This window comes from Cervus elaphus, chromosome 18 (genome assembly GCF_910594005.1).
Source record: "Cervus elaphus chromosome 18, mCerEla1.1, whole genome shotgun sequence".
Classification (NCBI taxonomy): domain Eukaryota; kingdom Metazoa; phylum Chordata; class Mammalia; order Artiodactyla; family Cervidae; genus Cervus; species Cervus elaphus.
Genome location: NC_057832.1, coordinates 46,138,626 through 46,159,841, shown reverse-complemented (window position 1 = coordinate 46,159,841; position 21,216 = coordinate 46,138,626). Strand labels below are relative to the sequence as shown.

Here is a 21,216-nt window from a genome sequence, read left to right as displayed (position 1 = left end):
TGACAATGTGCCCTAAAACAAGGAGTATGATTAAATTATGCAACTGAAGTCAAAAAATAAGAACCAAAAACCAAAACAAACAAAAACTCCTGTTTTTTTGTAATGATTATCCTGGTTTGGCAAACAATAAATTAAGCTGTCTATAAGATCCGTTCATGCTCTAGAATACTGTAATCATACACTTTTACACATACTGCTTGAAAATAAATGGCAGCTTAAGAGTAATATTTTATTGAAAATTTTTATAGATAAGAATAGCAGGATGATCAGGGTGAAGGGCATAAGAGGACAGGGGATGAAAGTAAAGATAATGTTTGAACACAAAAATGCACAGCATAAGGCACTCAACAGCTACTTTAATTGGAGTATCAATTCAAAACTAAATTTTCTAGTGATCAAAGGAAAGAGGAAAGTATGATAAATTCAGAGACAAAAATATCTCTAAAATATACTATTAAAATTACTTTCTGCATTGCCATGATACTTTGTTTAATCAGATGTCCAGAGTCAGACTGGTCTCAGTAGGATAAAACAGATCTGGATCTGATTTCATAGATCTAAAAGATATGTTTAATTTTCAAAGATGTTTAGCATTATCTTGGAAAATTAACAGAAGAAAGTTATTCTAGACCTATTCTTAAGATCACAAAGTTGCTTTATATTTTCCTACCATACATAAGAAAGTGTGTCTTGGCCATTGCAAAGGAAAAAATAAAATTAATGAGCTATACTGCTAATTACTCCAGAACTAAAATATGGAGCATATGATATTATAAAAACATGCTTGTCACGGCTAAAAAACACAAGTTTTGAATATTTACCTGTAAAGAGTTGTTAGTTTAGAAAAGATGAACACATTTTAATAGACTTACGTATAAACATCAAAACTACTAAACAGATGTTTCAAATGAGGGAAAGAGTTCATGCATTTTAATGTCATGACAACTAGAAAAACGAAGAAATAATATTCACGTGGAACAAATCCAATGCTTTCAAAACATGTAAATAAAGACAGAAATGTAAACTTAAGGCTGTCATTGATCCCTGTCATGGATTAGCTAGCACTGGTGAAAGTCAAGAAAATGAGTCATCTAGCAAACAAGATAGCCAAATGAAGATAGGATTTTACTTTAAGTCTCCTAGTTTTGATGACATAATTCAACTGCAACATTTAAAAGATGTAATTTGTGTATTTTTCTTTCTCTTGTTTTCTCAAGGGAAGTTATCTCCATAAGGTATGGCTCATCAATAAAAATATGCTTCCATGGAGACAGTACAAATTTAGTATTAATGCAGTGAACTCTAAGTTACCTGGAAAGAACTACTGATTGGTAGGTTAATCATGCCTCAGATTTCTCAACAAAATTTCAAATGACTTTGAAGAATTTATCCTACTCAGTAGGTGGTTGGAAGACAAAGTTGAGAAGTGACAATTTCTGGCACGGAGTTAAAAAAGAATTGAGAGTGAAGTCAAATTGATGTTTTTGAATTTTGATGTCAATTTACATCCTCTCTTGAATTTTCTATAAAAAACATATATATTTGAGCATTATTTAGGCATTATACACAGTGCATACAACTGCTATTTTATTTTCAACACAAACACACAAAAATGGTTTCTCTTAAATACAGAAACTCCAACGGAAAGATTGAAAAGGATTAAGGAGAAAATAAGCCTTCCATGCTCACCAATGGATAAATTATGATGGTGGTCTTACGGACCAGCAGTTTACTGGCCTGCATTATACCTCATTGGCATGGACGTGAAGAACATTTTATGTATCTTGGGATTGCTCCAAATTTCCTCACTGAGGATTTATGACCTGCTTCCTATAACTCCATCTTGTTTACAGTGTCTTTGGGAAGCACACTGGCTTTGTCAGTAAAGAATAAAATCCAAAAGAACACATTCCAAGAAAATATTCATTTTGTTTGGCTTTGCTGAAAACTCATTCCAATAAAATTATAGTGCTCAGCACGAAATGAGGGCTTGGTTTTTCATAAAAATATATTTTTGTCCAAAATACAGAGATACTTAATGAGGCTTTACTTGTATACATTTTCCTTTGATCTCTAATCAGAGGTCAACAAATTTTCTATAAAGAGCTATAAAGTAAAGATTGTGGTGTTTATATGTCAGGCAGTCTCTGTTATAAGTACTCAACCTTGTAGCTAGAGCATGAAAACAGTCATAGATGCTAGGTAAACAAATCAGCATGGCAGTTTTCAAATAAAATTTTATTTATAAAAGAGGCTGAGATATGGCCCCCAGGTTGTACTTTGCCAACTTCTGCTTTAAATCATTGGCAAAGTTTAAAAGACTATTCTATTTTCAGGTTAGAAATGACATATTCCAAACATACAACATTCAAAATAAGGATCATAATAATATGAGCAGCTATACTAATCTTCTGAATATCTTAAAGAAACTATGGCTTACTTTGTCATAATAGATGAAAATTACACAGTGGACTAATAAATATTTAAATCTAAGTAAATCAATGCATACTTAAATTTTTCCTTAATTATTAGTTTTAAAATATAATGCTTATGTATTTCAGAGAAAGAGAAATACATGGTGAAAAAATTCAATTGTACAACCACATGCCTTAGCAAGTATGGATGCTTTCCTTTGGGATGTTACTAAGAATAAAATTTTTTCAATCATTTTGGAAGTTTGTAAATCCAAATACATGGAATTACAGAAACTGAGAGTTCATAAACTTGGGTATATCATTTCAGGGTGATTTAGTGGTGTTTTCTAACAGCTTTTTTTTTTTTTCTTTTGCAATCACACAAACACTTTATACCTTTTTCCTATAAGGAAGATTTGTGCTCTGTTCCAAATTAAAACTATATGCAGAAATATATATATGAGTACCTAATTCAAATAACTATAGATGGACTATCGAACAGCTAAACTTGGATTTTGTGAATGAAATTATCCACACACATAAAATATTTTCTTTTCTCCCTAGTTCAGAGAATGGGGGTTTTTCCACTTCCTTCTTAGAATCCATCCTGTCACTTTTGTTTGTAATGATATTCTCTCTCCCATACTTTCCATCTTGCTTTATCATTTAGCTATACATTTTCTTCTCTATGGATACTTCCCTTCAACCTCTAAACATGACCAAGCCAAAGAAGGCAAAAGTTCTCTCAATTGTCGTCTCCTATTGCTGATCTCTCTCGAATTTCTCATCCAAACCTTTAGGTGGAGAACACTATACTAACTATTTCTAATCCCACACAGCCCCATGCTTAAACCATCTAGCCCCATCACTTAACCTGTTGTTAGATGGCTCCTAGTTTAACCATTCCAATGAACATTCTCACTAGAGCCTGGGTGCTTATTTTGCTGAATTTTTCCAAGGGTGCTGTTTCTTACTTCATCCTTATCCAAGTTCTTTTCTCTGAGTTCTATTATACCACATTCCCCACTCCCCTGTCTTTACCTCCCCAAGCTATACCACTCCAGTGATACTTAGCATCTGTGTATTTCTATCAGTTACTTAACCTCATCTCTGTAATGCACAGAATAACACTAACTGCCACAGAAAAATGTTATAAGTTTTAAATAAACTACAACACATAAAGCACTTAATAGAACAGGGTACATAAGCACCAAATGAATGTTAACTAAAATCATTACTTGTTTTTCTTAACAATTTTACTCATCTTTTAGAATTTTTTCTTCTCCTAATTTTTCCTTACATGTGGGTTTCCCCCTTGCTTCTAGCCTTAGTTCACATGCTTCTCATTCATTCATTCTCCAAGGTAGGCTATGGCAGTTGGAGGGCCTACTGTACTGTAACGAAGGGCCCAGAGCTGAAACCAGAAAGTCTGGCTCAAATTCAGACTGATTTCACAGGCAAGTAACTCAACCTCTCTGTGCTTCAGTTTCCTTAAACATAAAGTGGGGACAATAATACTAACTACTTCATAAGGCTGTTGCAAGGATTAAAAGTACAACTATATGTAAAATTCTCAGGACAGTACCTGGTACACAGTAAGCCATTTTAAAATGCTGATGCTTGCTATATTATTTTTACTTTTATTATCTCCATGAATTCATTGCCTCTTTGCTGAGGCCTCTCACTCATCTCCTGCCATTCCAAATCTTTTCTTTGGGCTTTATATTCCCAATCATGAATACACCGGAAGGATAGCTCTGTCTGCATGCTTTACAGGGGCCCCTAGTTCAATACGGCCAAAACAGAACTCAACCTTTCCTCCCTATATTCTTGGAATCATGTCTTTGCACAATCAACCACAGAAACACCCAAAGCTGGAATAGGTGGATTATTTTTTCCCTCAAATATCAAATACACTCAATGTTATCTCATAAAAATTAGTATGTGTCTTCTTCCTTCATACTACCACTGTTTAGTTTGGTCAAAAATCTTTCATCTGCCTACTGAAACACCTTCTTAAATGTTCTTCTTGACACCCTGCTTATCCTTTAACCCAGTAAGCTAGTTTCTAGAGTAATGTATCTAAACAGTTTGTCTGAGGCATTCTCATTGGCTTACAGATGAAGTGAAATGGTCCTTGACAGATCTACTCACTTTTGCCTTCTCATGTCCACCACAGACCTGCATCATCTGTTTTGTGTCTCCTCTCCGCACATATGCTTATGCTACTCTCCCTGCAAGTTGGCTTCTACTTATTCATTAACACAGGGCTCAGATGTCACCTCTGCCTTGAATTTTTTCCTAACTGTCCATCATGACACCTCCACTCCTGACCTACTAGTTGAGACACTTTCCTTTTCCTCTGGATTCACAAACAGGGGAAAAGATAATATATTGTATAATATACTGTAACAAATACAATATATTATAATTATCTGTTCACATTATTGTATTCACTATAAGACTAGAGGCTTCAAAAGGGCTAAAACTATGATTTGTTCATCACCTAGTAAAGTAGCCTCTGAGTGAGTATTTGTTGAACCAAAACACTAAATTTAGACACATAAACAGGGAGGAGAACAGAAGGTTGAAAAAGTATTCCCTGTGAGATGTTAGATAGCCTTTCCGGTTTTATAGCAAAGAGTGTATGTGAAGCATTTGCTGTCATGTGTGTGAGGAGGCCACTTGCCCACCCTTTGACACTTCAGGTCAAGGGCACGTGGACAGTTGTGTCACTGAACATAAAGATGCATGTTCCTACCTCAATGATAACCTGCTTTCACCATCACCCTACCCCCACATACCATAGTCTTAATACAATAACCAAAGTGATCTGTTTAAAATCAAATTGTGATCGTATCACAGCTCTGTTGAAAACTACCTCATGGCTTTCTTTTGAATTCAGAGCAAAAACCAAAGCCCTTTATAAGGATCTACAAATCCCTCATGAGCGGGCCCTTCATTGCACTTTTTTACTCAGTTTATTAGTTTCCTTGCTGCTGTTTCCCCTCCAGCCATGCTGCCCACTGCTCTAAGGTTCTCTGGATATATCACGGGCCCCCCTGATTAGGCAGGGCCTTTGCATGTGCTTTCCCAGTGTCAAGAAAGCTGTTATCCAACACTGTCATATGGCCTACAACCTCACCTCTTTCAAGTCATTTCCACGTGTCACCTGGTTGGTGAACTTCTTAGTATGGCCTTCTCAACCTTCCCTGCAAGTAACCTCTCTTGTACTTTTCTCCTTACCATCATCTGACAGATTAAATAGTGTTCTTATTTAGTCATATAATTATTATTACTATCTTTCTCTGTGCTCCAGAGTATACGTTCCATGAAAGAAGGACATAATAGGTGCTCATTAAATAAATTTCAAATAAATGAATAGTGCATTATTTTAGTTAAAAACAAAGAAATGAGGTAGAAAGTTCTGAGTTTTATATCTACACAGGTTCAAATGATACAGCACTTATTTTGATAGAGAATCTTTGATAGAGAATTTTTTATTCTTATTTTGATAGAGAATCTTTCTTCTACCAACTGGCATACAGTAAAATCCTGAAAAGGCAGTTTGACACTGGAAATGCACTGATGTATGCATTGTATCTCAGACAGTAAAGAATCTGCTTGCAATGCAGGAAACATGGGTTCGATCCATGGGTTGGGAAGATCCCCTGGAGAAGGGAATGATGACTTACTCCAGTATTCTTTCTTGGAGGATTCCATGGACAGAGGAGCCTGGTGGGCTATAGCCCACAAAGTCACAATAAAAGAGGTGCATTTATAGGGCATCCCTGGTATCTTACATAATAAAGAATCTGCCTGCAGATTCAATCTGGAGGTTACATCTCTGGGTCAGGAAGACCCCCTGGAGAAGGGAATGGCAGCCCATTCTGGTATTTGTTCCTGGAGAATTCCATGGACAGACCACAGGGTCACAAAGAGTCAGGCACTACTAAGGGAGTAACACTTTCACTTTCATGAACTGTATAAGAATGATTTCTGTGTCAGTGGGAACTGTTTAAATTATTGGCAGGTTCTCAGACATCTAAACATGAGAATAATACCTCTGCCACCAAAGCTACAGTGACATACTCCACTATTCATTGTTGGAAAAAAATATGCATTTTTTTCTCATTTGCCCCATGTTTATCCCAGAGCATGTGAAAATGCATTTAGAATTCTGATTTCAGAAGGTTGTATAATTTAGTAGAAAAAACTAACAGACCTGGATGTGAATCTACTTCACTAGCTGTGAATAACTAGGAAAGTGATTAAACATTCTGTGTCTCAATGATCTCATCTATAAACACATCTTTTAGAATAAATTGGTATATTTTATAAAATGCATATAGCAAACTCCTAGTTAGTTGGCTGATGAAGAAATGTGAAGCAGCTCAGCTTATGAGTCAGGAACACTTGAGCTCAAACCTTGGGCCTGTCGTTGATTCTGTTTATAAGCTCTATCTCTTTGAGTTTTAGTTTCTGCATTCGTAAGATGAGGATTATTATGCCTAAGGTACAGCTGTGAGATATGGGAATAAGGCGGCAAGGTACTGACGCCAGTCCCTATATGTAGTAGATAAACATGAAAAAAACCCTCATCTCTCAAGTCCCTTCTATGACGTTTTCTCCCACAAAATGTCATTATAATGGACACACACACCATAATTAACCAGTTCATCAAGTCAAGGGAAAATGCACCCTTATGAAGGACTTACAAATTAGGCTTTCCATAAACATTTCTGGAATTATAAAACATGTAGTTTACATGTCATATATGTTATTTAAGAAAGCAGGAAACTATAAAGTGTGTATTTGAAAGAAATGAAGTAATCCAGTTTGTAAACTAAATAACTGAACTGCTAGATTCTTTCTAAACATCTGGTTATGGAGCATTTCTACAGATTCATTTGATCAAAAATGTTATCCACCTGAATATGTGGTTTCTGGACCACTTAAGAGGGTTGAGAGTGGACTTACAAGCAGATTCCAGACTCAAAAATTTCAGTTCAGTAGAAGGACATGACAGTCAAAACTTTTACAAAGGCGATGGTCTGACTGCGGCTTGCATTATCAAGGATGAGCTTGGTTGGCCATTGCCAAGGATACTTTAAAAAGTATTCCCATATGAGGTAAGAACTGGACTAGGTGACCTTAAACATCCTTTACAATGGTCAAGATTTAATGATAAAGTTACCTTATATGTTTTATAGTAACTACAATAAATGAAAAAATGTTCAAACTCTAAACTCTAAAACAACTATAAATGGACTCTAAAAAACTCTGAAAGAATACACACAGAGAATCAGTTTGCTTTATGTACACAACATGCATACTTAGCTTTTGATGAAGTTAGCGACTGTGTGTTTTGTTTCAGATTATGAAAAAATCAATATATATCACTATATCTATAGAAACCAAGCACTATCTGACTATAATACAAATTACAATGCATTGTGAAAGTGAAAGTGTTAGTTACTCAGTCATGTCTGACTCTTTGCAACCCCGTGGACTGTAGCCCACCAGGCTCCTCTGTCCATGGGATTCTCCAGGCAAGAGTAGTAGAGTGGGTAATATTCCCTTCTCCAGGGGATATTCCTGACCCAGGGATTAAACTTACGTTCTTCCACATTGCAGGCAGATTCTTTACTTTCTGAACCACCAGGGAAGCCCATAATGCATAGAGTAATCTCAAAATTTCAAATATTAGTAAATATATTAGGGAAACTTGAATTTAGTTGAAAATAGGGACAAAAATTTTGGGGAAAGAAGTACATTATATTAACAGTCTGAAAAAGAAACTTAAAATTGAACACTGCTGGGTACAGCATGTCAAAACAACTTGGTAAAGATTTCCAAATGAGGTAGATTACGGTGAGTTCGAAATTAGAAACAGAACATACTGAGTGAAGAAAACTACTGATGAAAGAATTACTTTCCTGTCTTCTGAAGTCATTCAACTGGAGGAACAATAGAATATTCCCAGACCCTCTCCTGCCAAGTGAGTTATGACAAAAGCCAGTTTTATCACAGATACATGGAATGGAAAACACTTTCAGTTCAGTTCAGTTCAGTTCAGTTCAGTCGCTTAGTCGTGTCCAACTCTTCGTGACCCCATGAATCACAGCACACCAGGCCTCCCTGTCCATCACCAACTCCCGGAGTTTACTCAAACTCATGTCCATCGAGTCAGTGATGCCATCCAGCCATCTCATCCTCTGTCGTCCCCTTCTCCTCCTGCACCCAGTCCCTTCCAGCATCAGGGTCTTTTCCAATGAGTCAACTCTTCGCATCAGGTGGCCAAAGTACTGGAGTTTCAGCTTCAGCATCAGTCCTTCCAATGAACACCCAGGACTGATCTCCTTTAGGATGGACTGTTTGGATCTCCTTGCAGTCCAAGGGACTCTCAAGAGTCTTCTCCAACACCACAGTTCAAAAGCATCAATTCTTTGGTGCTCAGCTTTCTTCACAGTCCAACTCACATCCATACATGACCACTGGGAAAACCATAGTCTTGACTAGACAGACCTTTGTTGGCAAAGTAACGTTTCTGCTTTTTTTGTTTTGTTTTGTTTCTGCTTTTTAATAGGCTATCGAGGTTGATCATAACATTCCTTCCAAGGAGTAAGCGTCTTTTAATTTCATGGCTGCAATCACCATCTGCAGTGACTTTGGAGCCCCCCAAAATAAAGTCTGACACTGTTTCCACTGTCTCCCCATCTATTTCCCATGAAGTGATGGGACCAGATGCCATGATCTTAGTTTTCTGAATGTTGAGCTTTAAGCCAACTTTTTCACTCTCCTCTTTCACTTTCATCAAGAGGCTTTTTAGTTCCTCTTCACTTCCTGCCATAAGGGTAGTGTCATCTGCATATCTGAGGTTATTGATATTTCTCCCGGCAATCTGATTCCAGCTTGTGCTTCCTCCAGCCCAGCGTTTCTCATGATGTACTCTGCATATAATTTAAATAAGCAGGGTGACAATATACAGCCTTGTCGTACTCCTTTTCCTATTTGGAACCAGTCTGTTGTTCCATGTCCAGTTCTAACTGTTGCTTCCTGACCTGCATATAGGTTTCCCAAGAGGCAGGTCAGGTGGTCTGGTATGGAAAACACTTTAGCACTACATTAATAATTTATTCCAGTGCAATACACTGTATCATTTTTGAAAACATGTTTATTCTCACGATGTCATGAAAAATTTAGGAGAATTCTCCTCTCCTGATTGCCTTTCTATGTTATCTCTAAGTAGCCTATGTTAAGTTGAAGCACCTTCTTCTCTAATAGCTAGCCCAGGAACCTAGGATTTACACATTTAGTCATTTCCCAGAATGTACTGCTGATTCTCAACAAAAAACATTTTTAAGTTTCACAACAGGCTACAGGGGAAAGAGGCAAAAAAATGTCTTTGTGCTCTACACATAGAATCAGTCATTTAGACGTCCAATGACAAATGTTTGGTGTTCACTATCAAATGAGGTGGAAACTTCTGGATTCACTATCTGCTGAGTACCTATCAGCTGTCCTCTGTGTCCTAAGGCAGGTCTCTAAAATTTCTTAACCCAATTTAACTTGTAATATATTTACTAAGGACCATTTCTTCAATATTCACCAAGATCTATCTCCCTTTATTTTTTTTTCCATTTATTTTTATTAGTTGGAGGCTATTACTTTACAATATTGTAGTGGTTTTTGTCATACATTGACATGAATCAGCCATGGATTTACATGTATTCCCCATCCCGATCCCCCCTCCCACCTCCCTCTCCCTTTAATATAACCAAATTTTCTTCTATTTTCTGCTTTGTACCATTTTTGTTGTTGTTAAAATTGAGTTCAAAGCCCACATCAACATAAACAATGTTTATCTGTCTTCCCTAACATTTATCTGCTTCACACCCTAGCTAGACCTCTCCTACATACAGCCAGCAACCTAGACCTACATTCATCTGTCCAGTGACTGCCTCCAGACTGTTCTGTATGTGTGCTTTAAATGCTACCTATTCTTCCATTACAAACAGCTGAGAAAAGAAGAAAAATGAAAGGCAAAGGAGAAAAGGAAAGACATATCCATCTGAATACAGAGTTCCAAAGAATAGCAGAGAGATAAGAAAGCCTTTCTAAGTTATCAATGCAAAGAAATAGAGGAAAACAATAGAATGGGAAAGACTAGAAATCTCTTCAAGAAAATTAGAGACACCAAGGGAACATTTCATGCAAAGATGGGCACAATAAAGGACAGAAATGGTATGGACCTAACAGAAGATATTAAGAAGAGGTGGCAAGAATACACAGAAGAACTACACAAAAAAGATCTTAATGACCCAGATAACCACGAGGGTGAGATCAGTCACCTAGAGCCAGATATCCTGGAGTGTGAAGTCAAGTGGGTCTTAGGAAGCATCACCATGAAAGAAGCTAGTGGAGGTGATGGAATTCTGAAACAGCTGAGCTATTTCTGAAATAGCTGAGCTATTTCAAATCCTAAAAGATGATGCTGTGAAAGTGCTTCATTCAATATGCCAGAAAATTTGGAAAACTCAGCAGTGGCCAAAGGACTGGAAAAGGTCAGTTTTCATTCCAATCCCAAAGAAAGGCAATGCCAAAAAAATGTTCAAACTACGGCACAATTGCACTCATCTCACATGTTAGCAAAGTAATGCTTAAAATTCTCCAAGCCAGGCTTTAACAATACATGAACTGAGAATTTCTAGATGTTCAAGCTGGATTTAGAAAAGGCAGAGCTGACATTCACTGTATCATCGAAAAAGCAAAAGAATTCCAGAAATACATCTATTTCTGTTTCGTTGACTATGCTAAAGCCTTTGGCTGTGTGGATCACAACAAACTCTGGAAAATTCTTCAAGAGATGGGAATAACAGACCACCTGACCTGCCTCTTGAGAAATCTATATGCAAGTCAAGAAGCAGCAGTTAGAACCGGACATGGAACAACAGACTGGTTCAAATTTGGGAAAGGAGTACATCAAGGCTGTATAGTGTCACCCTGCTTATTTAACTATATGCACAGTATATCATGCAAAATGGTGGGCTGGATGAAGCACAAGCTAGAATCAAGATTGCTGGGAGAAATACCAATAACCTCAGATATGCAGATGACATCACCCTTATGGCAGAAAACAAAGAGGAACTAAAGAGCCTCTTGATGAATGTGAAAGAGGAGAGTGAAAAAGCTGGTTTAAACTCAACATTCAGAAACTAAGATCATGGCATCCAGTCCAATCACTTCATGACAAATAGATTCGGAAACAGTGGAAACAGTGACAGATTTTATTTTCTTGGGCTCCAAAATCACTGCAGATGGTGACTGCAGCCATGAAATTAAAAGACGCTTGCTCCTTCAAAGAAAAGCTTTGACAAACCTAGACAGAATATTAAAAATCAGAAACATTATTTTGCCAAAAAAGGTCCAACTAGTCAAAGCTATGGTTTTTCCATTAGTCATGTATGGATGTAAGAGAAGGCTGAGTGCCAAAGAACTGATGCTTTTGAAGGGACTCTTGAGAGTCCCTTGGACAGTAAGGAGATCAGTCAATCCTAATGGAAATCAATCCTGAATATTCACTGAAAGGACTGACGCTATAGCTGAAACGCCAATACCTTGGCCACCTGATGCCAAGATCCGTCTCATTAGAAAAGACCCTGTTGCTGGGAAAGACTGAAGGCAGAAGGAGAACGGGACAACAGAGGATGAGATGGTCAGATGGCATTACCGACTCAATGGACATGAGTTTGAGCAAGCCCCAGGATATGGTGAGGGACAGGGAGGCCCGCCATGCTGCAGTCCATGGGGTCACAAAGAGCTGGACATGACTGAGCAACTGAACAATTCTTCCATCTATAAAAGCAGTCCAATTCATTTATTTCTCAATATCTAGATACCTATAATAAATATAATTTCCACTACCAAACCTGCTTAGAAGGACAAAAGAATTTACATCTTTTTTGTTGCTGTTCCCAGTAGACAACATTGGAACCTCATAGTAGATGTCTCATGTGTGACTTAATAACTATATCAACTGCTTTAATGTTGCTGCTGTTGTCTTCATTCTCTTATCCATATGTCTAAGATATATGTAATAATGGTATTTATATTTGCTATTTTTCTAAAGCACTTCCTTGGGCAATACAATTTGAGACATCATTTTGACAGAACGACACTAAAATCATGACACAACGAGCATTTCCTCAGTAAAAAATCAAAGTCTAGGTTCCAAATGTTATATATACATATATACAACATTTGTTTTTATATGTATATAAATACAGATGTATATAAAAATCTACATGTATATGTGTTTTAGAACCTTTATATACATACATATGGGCTTCCCAGGTGGCACTAGTAGTAAAGAACCCACCTGCCAATGCAGATAGACGTAAGGGAAATGGGTTCAATCCCTGGGTCGGGAAGATCCCCTGGAGGAGGAAATGGCAACCCACTCCAGTATTCTTGCTTGGAGAATCCCCATGGACAGAGCAGCCTAGTAGGCTACAGTCCATAGGGTTGCGAAGAGTCAGACATGATTGAACAACTTAGCATACACACACATATTTATACACCTATACTGATACACATATATATTTATATGAATCTAAATCACACATAATAAAAAAGCAGGTACCATACAATAGACTTTAATTTTAAGTACTCAAATAAATCATAATCTATTTACTAATCATGCACTATATGCCAGTCACTATTGTGTGAATGTGCAGTTATGAATTACCTCCTCTTTTCTTGCATCACGTCCTTTCTGTACAAACCAGATAACTTTTGCTTGTAAAGATCGTGGGGTGCATTCCAGCAAAGTACTGTTATTCTCTATGCCATAGGCCAATCTCTCTTCAGTTTTATCCAAAGCATCCCCTGTAACATAAATGTGAACATCAGCCTTGAGAATTTCATTTTACTGGTAAATAGTATTTTTAAATGACTCCTTATTCAGATCCCTATAGCAAAGTGAATAGGTTTTATTGCTTACTGCTAATATCTATACAAGGTCATATACATGAGTTATATAGAAAGAGTGGCATACTAAAATCTAAACAACAAAAAGGCACAGCAGACTATGGAGGGAGAAAGAAGTAACTAGGAGTTTGATTACAAAAGATGGGTCAGAACATTCAGAAGGTATGTCAGTGTTAAATTACTAGGAAATCAGTGACAACATCCACTGATAAAGTAGGCAAGAGAAGGTGAGCACCAAAAATCAAACACGTATAGGACTCAAACTCTTGTCTATACACAGAAGCAGAAAGCAGAAATCGAGGAGATGTGGCTCTATATAAACACAAGTGTGAGTGATACCTTGACATAGGATTGCACTTATCCAGATACTGCGGGAAGAAAAACACGTGAAACTGAACCAAAGACTTTGTGAACCAGAGCTACTTGATTATAATCTGCATTTTGGCCGATAAAGGCTCTCTTTGAACCTGAAACCCCAAATGCATACAGTCAAGTATACCTAACTGCAGTGGAGAATCAAAGCAAGTGGATTTATTTTTAGTTGTTTTAACCAAGATCACATTCAATACTAGATTCCAGGCTTTTTTCCTACATCTGAGTCCTTCACGCTTTCAAAACAGATCCCTGAGTTTCTCTAAAATTAGAATCCCACCTTTCTCTAGCCAATATTCTCAGAGGCTTACATTTTGCACCAGACTGGGGATTAGCAAAGTGATCCTGGGCCACAATCTCTGGACCTGTGTATAAGCAGCCCTGGTCTCTCAATCATCAGGAGCCCAGTCTGCTCACCAACTACCATCACAGTGTGAAGAGACAGGTCAGTGGTTTTCTGTCTTGTTTGACTTCCTTACACTTGCCTAAAGCTGACATTTTCTCTTTCTTTACACATTGGGCCACCCACTACCTTTTGTCAGAAATGCATGTCTGGACCACCAACCCCAGTTCTGGGGTTACTCTATTCTAGTGAAAGAGTCAAAGTACTTCACTTTCTTCTATCCAAAGCTCACTAGGTAACCTGATTCAAGTTAGATCACTCTTGATAAAATTAAGTTATAAAAACACAGTGAAGATATTCCCAAGGTTGAGCTGGGGAGATAAATCCTGCAAATTACTATGGCATCTGCCACCTAAAGTATACAACATTTCTGTTCTAAGTGTCGCCCTTTTGGGGTCTAACAATAACGCTTGCCGGCTACATAAACATTTTTCCAAGCTAAGAAAGTGTATAATCCATAAAATTTTAACTATACAGAATACTCTCAGGAATGTTGTTTTAGTATGTATCAATCACAAATAAAACAAGGACCCTTTGAAAGAGGTTTGCATTTTATCTTCAATGCCCACACTAAATACCCACGGCAATTGATTTTCTATGGATTACCGACAAACTGCTGCCCAAGGCACTGCTGAGCTGCATTCCCATGCCGAACATCTTGTCTGCGGAACCGTCTGAAAGAAAGTAAGTGCATTTAGGAGATGTTCAGATTTCAATTTTCCAGACTTTAAAATATTGCCAACCTCATTAAAGTTTGAAGTAGTATTCTGCTACTGAAAAAATTGATCAGTCATACAAAACAAGGATAAAATCCAAGTTTCATAGTTTTCCATGTTTCCACTGAATATTATTCAATGGAAAAGATCTATAAAACTGTTTTTTAAATGGTCTCATGAGTTTGAATTATGGATCCTGAAACAATAATCTAAAAAAGTTCTCTTTACATTTCATTAGGAATTTAGTTCAACAGGGAAGTCTTCTGGTTTTAAATGAGTATCTTGGGTGGTAAAGGCTATGTGCAGATAAAGACAGTCAGACTTGAGGCAGATTACCTATTTGAGTAAAAAATGGATAAAATTCCCATATATATTTAAGTGCATTATGTAAAGCTATTTGGATCCAAATATTTTGTTCTACAGCAATCATGATCAATGTGATTGTTAATAAACTGATAATATACTCAATTTATTCTTTTATTCAGTTATAATATTTAAAAAGTATATGCCTCTATTAAATGTGATGGTGCATTACATATTTAACAGAATGTCTTACATAATAGTGGTCCTCAAGAAATACTGTATTTTTCCTTAATTTGCCTCTAACAGGTAAATATACTTCCAGTATATTTTCATATTTTCTGGTTGATTAGACATATGATTGACAAATAATAATAGTCTTTATCCATGGAGAAAGAATTCCAGAATATATGTTCTTGTTGCTATTTAGTTGCTAAGTCGTGTCCAGCTCTTTGCAATCCCATGGACTGTAGCCATACAGGCTCCTCTGTCTGGGATTTCCCAGGCAAGAATACTGAAGTATTCATTTCCTTCTTCAGGGGATCTTCCCAACCCAGGGAAGATGTCTTCTACACATTGTCAGGCAGATTCTTTACCAATGAACCACCAAGGAAGTCCTCTAGAATATATACCATGTTTCTAAATTGTAGGCATCATTCTTAGGAATTAATAATGGAATTTATCCTTATTAGTACTGGAATGCTAAAATTAAGGTCTTCAGCATATTAACTTAAGTTTGAGATGGAAACAGAAATATTACATAAGGGTAGAAAATACAACTTGCTTCTCTAATCATGGCATTTCTTCAACACTGAGGGGAAACCAGAAGGCAGAACAGAACTTTTATCCCAGAGGGAGATGGTGAAACTTCCCAAGTGACAAAGAGACGCTTTTACCATATGCAATGGTCAAATTTGGAAAAGGGGACCAGGTTCAAACTGCAATGTCACCACTCAAATTCTGCACGATCTTATACACATCCCTGGTATCTCCTGGTTCGGCACAACCTCTTTTGTAAAGGAAGCTGGGCTAACTGACACTTAATTTCCAGTCTTTTTTTTTTTTTTTTTTTCATTCTAGGTTTTCCTCATGGCCACCAAACAGCGATATTGGAATGTTATTAAGAATGGAGGGCTTTCTCATAAATGAGTTCAGAACTTAGTTAAGAACTCAATACTTAATCTTTTGAGTGTTTCCTTATATTGCATGCTAGGACAGATGAATATTTCCAGTCAATTTTTAGGGTTGTGGTCTGTGTGCAAAAGCAATGTTTAAAGTCTATTTAAAAGAATCAGACTGTTGATCAGAAAACCTTACTCAAAGACCTGAGATTTTATGAAGTTAAGATTAAAACTGCCATAAGAATCATTCTATAGAGCTAAACCGAAAATAGAAATGGACAAAAGAGGAGCAAAATTTAAAGGTTTTATGCTCCTATACTGTTTTATGCTAGTGTGTACTTCTATTATGTAACTGATAGAAGCTCTGGATGACAATCAAATGGTTATTGTTAATTCCTCAGTTCACTGAATGTTGCTTTGATATTGGGAATCTCAGGTCTGCTGAGCAATAGTGCGTAATGAAACAGGAATAAATTAATGAAGTGGGAAATAGTTTACACATTGCAGAAAAGATATTGTATCACATTTATTATGCAAGTAATGTGAGGAAGAAAGGAATTACAACCAGCTAATTCTAGGTAAGCACTGTGGGTAAGTGTGCAAAAATTTTGTATAAAATCATTGGAAATATGCATTTAAAAATATAGATATCACATTCTCCAACAAGACTTCAGTTCATTTTATACTATCCTAGTATAGCTGTCCTTTATTTCAGCATTAAAAGAAGAAGGTATTAGGATCAGGAATATTAGAAAGGCTAAGCTCTCAAAGTCGCGTATTTTTCTTATATCTCTTACCTCTTGGAAACTTTTCAAGAGAATGCTGGAAACAAGACAAAATACAAGAGCAAGGGGGAAGAAAAAGACCTAGCTCTATAAATTACAGTGTACTTTGGAAGACTACTTTAAACAAGTGGTTTGGAGTGTGAACTGATGTTTTTCCTCTGTTGACTCATTTTCACTCTGTGAACAGAAGTGTACTTATTTTAATGACCAGTTTTCAATTTCTACTGCTAGTCAGGTCTGAAGCAAAAACGATCTACTATAAAAGCAAACTTTATGTGCTGGAACTTATCCAAAATGTTCTCCTCCAGGGGTGGGTGATGGTTTCAAAGAATCTGACACTAATGAAAGATCTGCATTTCATGTCATTGAACTGAACTAATTCATTCATGAGCATGGCTCCTGATTCTACCATCTCACTACTTCCTGTCTATGATTTTGCCCATTCATTTAACTTCCCTAAAGAACTCTTTTGTCCATCCTATAAAACACCATAAAATAAACCTATGAATATACACTTTTACAAGAGGCACCATATACCAGGAAATACTTAGCTATGGAAACTTCTCAGTTAAATTCATCATAAATGCTGCATGCCTAATAAAAAGCTTGTTATTAAGTAGGTGATGCAAGGCTTATAAATATTTTTGTTGCTGCTAAAAGCATTAGGATGATTAATGTTATTATTTTTGGTATAATTACCTTTCTGCCCTTAGATTCTACTACATCAAATCTAACCTATTGAACTACATGGTTTTCTCAGAGCATTTTTCTGTGCCTCTGTAGAAAAAATTAATTCTCTTTAACTGGAATCTCCTTATATCCTTGCCTTCAAGATTGAACTCAAATGTTGAATCATTCTGAGAATCAAATAATGTGTTATGTATATTGCAATTAGTCTGGTGCCTTATACATAGTAAGTGCTCAGTGGTGAGCTATCATCCTTATTTACAATTCTATTCTTCACTTCCGGTTCTGTTTTCCTATGCACAGGGAACTGGGATTGTTTCCTCCTACCCCTCAAACATAGTACAAAAATAGACTGAATGAGTGAATAAAGCATAAAATAATATTTTCAATTAGTAACACAGCTGTATTCTTCAATAATTGATTTTCAATATCAATAAACATGGGGTAGAAAATCAACTGACTCACTCAATTCTTCAATACAGTTGATATACTATTTAGTTCATAAATGTCCTCTCAAAGCATCTTTTTACTATCTCCTTAGTATATCCTTTATTTATTCATTGGAATGTTAATTTAGGTAAGGTCAAATTAATAAAAGTTTGAATTAGTGACTAATTTTTTCAAATGAGATTCTAGTATTCATGTGAATTTATAAAAATAACAATTATATTAAATTGGATTAAATTAGATTTTGAAAAAAGGTATAAAGGTAGCCTAAAGTGAAAGAGCAATAGTAAATGAAATTAATAAAAGTTGCTTTCAGCAGGGAAACTGTATATGGTTCTATATCTTTGCTTTATATTATCTTTAGCCACTTTATTAAGAGAAGAAGATAATTGCTTATTCTATAATAAAAATAGTTTCCTTTATTTTTTCCCCAAAGAATGCATAATTTCTTATGACTTGAGGTAAGAAAGATTCTTATTCTTCAAAATACTTTCTGTACTGTAAGATCTGTTCAAAGAATTCTAGGATTTACCTTCTCTAACTAGTGGCAATGACCCCACTGAACTGTAGATATTAGAGTTTTGAGGTCTTTAAGTACCTTTCATTTGTGTTGAATTAAATCACACATTTCATTAATTACACAGGTCATGTATTTGCCTAGGAGTTAAAATATTCACTTTCAAAATGAAATAAATGAAAACCAGCTGGTCAGGAGAACATGGGGCAAATGCAGGATGTATTTCAGAATTTATTTATTTTCCTTTTAAGTCTCTGAATTCCTCATGTGTGGGTTTACTTGCTATTTCCACATTTTAAGTTTATCTAAACTGGTTTCACGTCTTTGCAGCAAAAGTTTCAGGAGGGAAAAGCGTTGACTCAAACACGGAGGAAAAATAAAACCCCTGAAAGCAAGTTCAGCCTGTCTCTACACAATAGTCAATGGAAGTTATTTTTCAGAAAAAGTGAAGTTTTCAAAGTTTATATTAAGAACAAATTAAGACTATGATGATTAGGAGTTTGGGATTAACATATACACACCACTATATATAAAATAATCAACAAAGACCTACTCTATAGCACAGGGAATTCTACTCAATACTCTGTAATAGCCTCTATGGGAAAAGAATCTGAAAAAGAAGGGATGTATCTATGGATACCTGAATCAAGCTGCTGTATACCTAAAACAAACACAACATTGTTAAATCACCTACACCTCAATATAAAAACAAAAAACCAAGTTACTTTAGAATAAATGGAAAATCACTTAAAAAAAAAAAAACAGGTTGTTTTCACGGAATGGGTACAGAAAGTGACAAAAAAGAATAGTATTAGTTGTTTTCTAAATAAGGGAAAGGTTCCAGGGAAGAACGGTCTCACCGTTTGGCATGCGTGCCTGTCGGGTAATACCGAGAGCAGGAGATGCCGTCCCAGGCGCAGTAAGGGTCCCGAGCCAGGCAGCAGTCGGCACAGGCGCTTCCGTACATGTCACACTGGTGGAACCGGACTTGGGCCACAGCAGAAGCAGATCCAATATAGAGCTGTTGCTATAGACATCAAGGAAGAGAGAGGCCAGCAGCAGAAACGGATAGACTCTGAGTTCTTACACTTACATTTTCACATTCCTATGTAATCATTTCTGGGAATATTCATTTAAATAACTACAGTTACTCAGGACTGATGATGGAACACTAACGCTTTGGTTTTCTCCAAGATCTGAAATACTTTTACAGACTTGTCTGCCTGAAGGACAAAAGTGCTAGAGTGAGGCTGACAAAAATCTTAAGTTGACTATACTTTCATTCATTATCAAAGTATCATTCATTATCAAAGTATCATTTGTCACCTAACATTGTAGATCTTTTTAAAAAAGTCTACTTTTAGGACTTTCCAAAAAAAAAAGGACTGTCCAATAGGAGAGTGAAAAAGTAAATGGTCTTTTTTTTTGCATTTTTAATGGATACAATTGACATATAACATTATATTAGTCTTAGCTGTACAACATAATTGTTTGATACTTGTATATATTGTGAAATGGTCACAATCATTCTAGTTAACCTCCCTCATCTCACACTACACATATATAAATATTTTTTTGTGATGAAAACTTTCAAAAAGATCTATCCTCTAAGACCGTTGTGAGAATGGGAGATAATGTGTGTGTCCCTCATGAAACAGAGGCACTGAATAAATTTCTGAAGGAGTAACAAATGAGTGTCATGTGGGTCTGGAATAGATTCTTTTTTTTTTTTTTTTCCCCTTTATTTATTTATTTATTCAGTGGGTTTTGTCATACATTGATATGAATCAGCCATAGATTTACACGTATTCCCCATCCCGATCCCCCCTCCCACCTCCCTCTCCACCCAATTCCTCTGGGTCTTCCCAGTGCACCAGGCCCGAGCACTTGTCTCATGCATCCAACCTGGGCTGGTGATCTGTTTCACCATAGATAATATACATGCTGTTCTTTCGAAACATCCCACCCTCACCTTCTCCCACAGAGTTCAAAAGTCTGTTCTGTACTTCTGTGTCTCTTTTTCTGTTTTGCATATAGGGTTGTCGTTACCATCTTTCTAAATTCCATATATATGTGTTAGTATGCTGTAATGTTCTTTATCTTTCTGGCTTACTTCACTCTGTATAATGGGCTCCAGTTTCATCCATCTCATTAGAACTGGTTCAAATGAATTCTTTTTAACGGCTGAGTAATATTCCATGGTGTATATGTACCACAGCTTCCTTATCCATTCATCTGCTGATGGGCATCTAGGTTGCTTCCATGTCCTGGTTATTATAAACAGTGCTGCGATGAACATTGGGGTGCACGTGTCTCTTTCAGATCTGGTTTCCTCAGTGTGTATGCCCAGAAGTGGGATTGCTGGGTCATATGGCAGTTCTATTTCCAGTTTTCTAAGAAATCTCCACACTGTTTTCCACAGCGGCTGTACTAGTTTGCATTCCCACCAACAGTGTAAGAGG

At 36.5% G+C, this 21,216-nt stretch overlaps 1 protein-coding gene across 1 annotated transcript in view; it reads right to left on the bottom strand.

The window, feature by feature from the left end:
* The window catches only part of SEMA3E (semaphorin 3E), a 280,371-nt gene that overhangs the window by 12,574 nt on the left and 246,581 nt on the right, over positions 1-21,216 (bottom strand). Inside the window, exons 14-16 of the mRNA XM_043873243.1 lie at positions 19,615-19,781; positions 14,788-14,855; positions 13,165-13,304 (exon numbers count right to left, since the gene is read on the bottom strand). Of these exons, the coding sequence (XP_043729178.1) occupies positions 13,165-13,304; positions 14,788-14,855; positions 19,615-19,781 (375 nt within the window). The remainder of the gene's footprint in view (positions 1-13,164; positions 13,305-14,787; positions 14,856-19,614; positions 19,782-21,216) is intronic.